The sequence below is a fragment of the Corvus brachyrhynchos genome, unplaced genomic scaffold (assembly GCF_000691975.1).
Source record: "Corvus brachyrhynchos isolate BGI_N302 unplaced genomic scaffold, ASM69197v1 scaffold15, whole genome shotgun sequence".
Taxonomy (NCBI): Eukaryota; Metazoa; Chordata; class Aves; order Passeriformes; family Corvidae; genus Corvus; species Corvus brachyrhynchos.
Window position 1 is genome coordinate 133813 of NW_008238349.1, and position 2435 is coordinate 136247.

At 65.5% G+C, this 2435-nt stretch overlaps 1 protein-coding gene across 9 annotated transcripts in view; it reads left to right on the forward strand.

Moving 5' to 3' along the window:
- ELN (elastin) overlaps positions 1 to 2435 on the forward strand; it is a 40028-nt gene that overhangs the window by 23660 nt on the left and 13933 nt on the right. For 5 of the 9 annotated variants that reach the window (XM_017735280.1, XM_017735283.1, XM_017735282.1 and 2 more), the window contains 7 exons: positions 225 to 323; positions 508 to 555; positions 931 to 972; positions 1189 to 1227; positions 1674 to 1700; positions 2113 to 2154; positions 2314 to 2344. In XM_017735280.1, the coding sequence (XP_017590769.1) occupies positions 225 to 323; positions 508 to 555; positions 931 to 972; positions 1189 to 1227; positions 1674 to 1700; positions 2113 to 2154; positions 2314 to 2344 (328 nt within the window). Of the gene's footprint in view, positions 32 to 200; positions 324 to 507; positions 621 to 930; positions 973 to 1188; positions 1228 to 1673; positions 1701 to 2112; positions 2155 to 2313; positions 2345 to 2435 lie in introns of those variants that run through there. The other 4 variants (XM_017735281.1, XR_001862317.1, XR_001862318.1 and 1 more) reach the window with 4 other exon arrangements.

Consider the following 2435-nt stretch of genomic DNA (forward strand, 5'->3'; position numbering starts at 1 on the left):
GCCAAAGCAGCAGCCAAAGCAGCCAAATTTGGTGAGTTGGTCTGGGGAGCCCCTCAGTCACACCCAGGGGGCATCACCCCACCAGCCCTGGTGTGGCACAGACCGGTCCAGGGCATGCTGGGGATGGGCACTCCAGGCCTGGCACATCATCCCACATGAGCAGGGGATCAGCCCATGATGCCTCACCCCTCTTTCCGCAGGTGCCGGGGTTGGAGGGGTGCCAGGTGTGGTGCCCGGCATCGGCGGAGTGCCCGGTGTTGGTGGCGTGCCCGGCTTGGTGCCAGGAGTGGGAGTTCCTGGAACTGGCATCCTCCCCGGGGCAGGTACGTGCTTTGTCCCACCCTGCTTGGGGACCTGCTTGGGGACAGTGGTGGCTGGGGATTTTAAAAGCCACCGAGGCACGTGCAGGGGTGGCAGGGAAGGATGCGGGTGGGACAGAGGGCGGTGGCATGTGAGAGTGGTGCGGGGGTGACCGTCCTAACCGTGGTGTCCTCACTTGCTTTGCAGGCATCCCCCAAGTAGGGGTGCAGCCTGGTGCTAAGCCTCCCAAATTCGGTACGTGCCCCTGCCCCAGGGCCACCTCGGACTGTCCCTGGGCACCCTCCTCCTGTGGCCATCGGGGTGCTGACCTCTCTTCATGTCCCCTGCGTGCCCACTGTGCCCTGATGGCCCAGGCGTGGGAAGTGGTGTGCTGTCACCCATGGGTGCAAAGTGCCACCTGTACCCCCTGCCCTGGATTCGCTGGGGACAGTTTTCTCCTGCATGTGTTATGCAGGGGCTGAAGCCCCTCTGGGTGCTGGGAGGTGGGTGCTGGGGACTCCCAGCGTGGGTGCCAGGGCCACCCCAGCAGGCTGAGCGCTGGCTGGGGGTGCTCCGAGCTGGGGGTGCCAGGCTGTGGGGGGACAGGTGTTAATGGTGTCTCTCTGGCAGGTGTTCCCGGGGTTGGAGTCCCAGGGGTTGGTGGCCTCCCAGGTAAGTGCTGGCAGCAGCTGAGCCCAGGCAGTGGGGATGTGAAGGCAGAGGGATGCTTTCCCAGAGGGATGGAGCTGCAGGGATGTCTCTCAGAGGGATGCTGGAGAGAGCGGGGCTGCCAAGGAAGGCTGGGCATGCTGGGGACTGGGTGAGGAGCAGGTCAGACACTGCCCCACTGCCGTCCCTGCTGGTGCTCACCCACGCTCCTCCTTGTAGGTGGCCTCGGAGTCGGTGGCCTCGGAGTCGGTGGGCTCGGTGAGTGATGCTGGTCCCACAGTGGGGCTCCCCAGGGCTGGGCTGCAGGGAGCAACAGCAGAGTGCTGGCAGAGCACTGAAAAGGAAAGGGAGTCTGTGTGCACTTCTGTGCACTTCTTCCCCCGTGACTACTGTCTCACAGTACAATCCCACCCCAGGCTGGCACTGTGCCTTGTTCCCCATCCTGTTTGCCACCTGCCCTGTTCCCAGGGTGTGATCCCAAGGGAATGTGGTTGCTGAGCAGGGACTGAAGGCCATAGCGCCAGCCTTGCCCATGCCATGGCAACAGGGGATGACGCGGTACCATGTCCCCAACGTGTGGTGGTGCAGGTCCCTCCTGGGACCCTCTGGGTCCCTCCTCAAGGGTCTGGCTGTGGCCCTGGGGCAGCAAGTCCGGGCAGGGGCTGCACCAGTGCCCCTCTCTGACAAAGGACTCTTGTATCCAGGAGCTGCTGGGAAACCTCCCAAGCCAGGTAAGGGACAGCCAGAGGGGCTGGAGGAGTGACTCCAGCCTCCGTCCCCATCCACATTCCCGTGGCTGTGCTCCCGCTCCCCACCCTCACTGGGGCTCTCCCACCTGCCGGTTTTGGTGCAGGGGGGCTGCAGCCAGGTGAGTGCTGCAGTTTGGGGCTAGCGTGGGAGTGTGTCCCCTGCCCTGCCACACTCGTCCCCGCTTGCTGTCCCCACGCTGCTGCCATTCCCTGCTGGGCACGCAGCTGCCTGGGAAGGCACTGAGAAGCCAGAGGGGTGCCAGGGTGGGGATGGCGGCTTTTGCATCAGCTCCTGTCCCTGGAGTACGCGAGGGATCCGAGCCAGACTGTCCCCAGTCCACGTTAGGGTGGCACTGCTGTCACCGGCTGTCACTGGCTGTCGCTTTTTCCCCAGGGGTTGGAGTTCCCGGCTTCGGCGTGTCACCGATATTTCCAGGTACCACCCCCACCTCGGCACACACCGGGGGCCTGTGTCGGTGCCTGGCCAGCTCACGGGGACACGGCCACGGGCCGGGGAGGGACCCCGGGAGCTGGGGGTGCGGGGCAGGGAAATGGGGGTGCCCCGTGGGTGCTGAGGGCTTCGCTCTCCTTTCAGGTGGGGTCGGCGGCCTGGGGTTTGGTGGTGAGTATCCATCCCGCCCGCGGGGCGTTTTGTGGCGGGGGGTGCGGATCCCCACGGGGGTCCCGCTCACGCCGCTCTGCCTTCCCCCCTTAGGG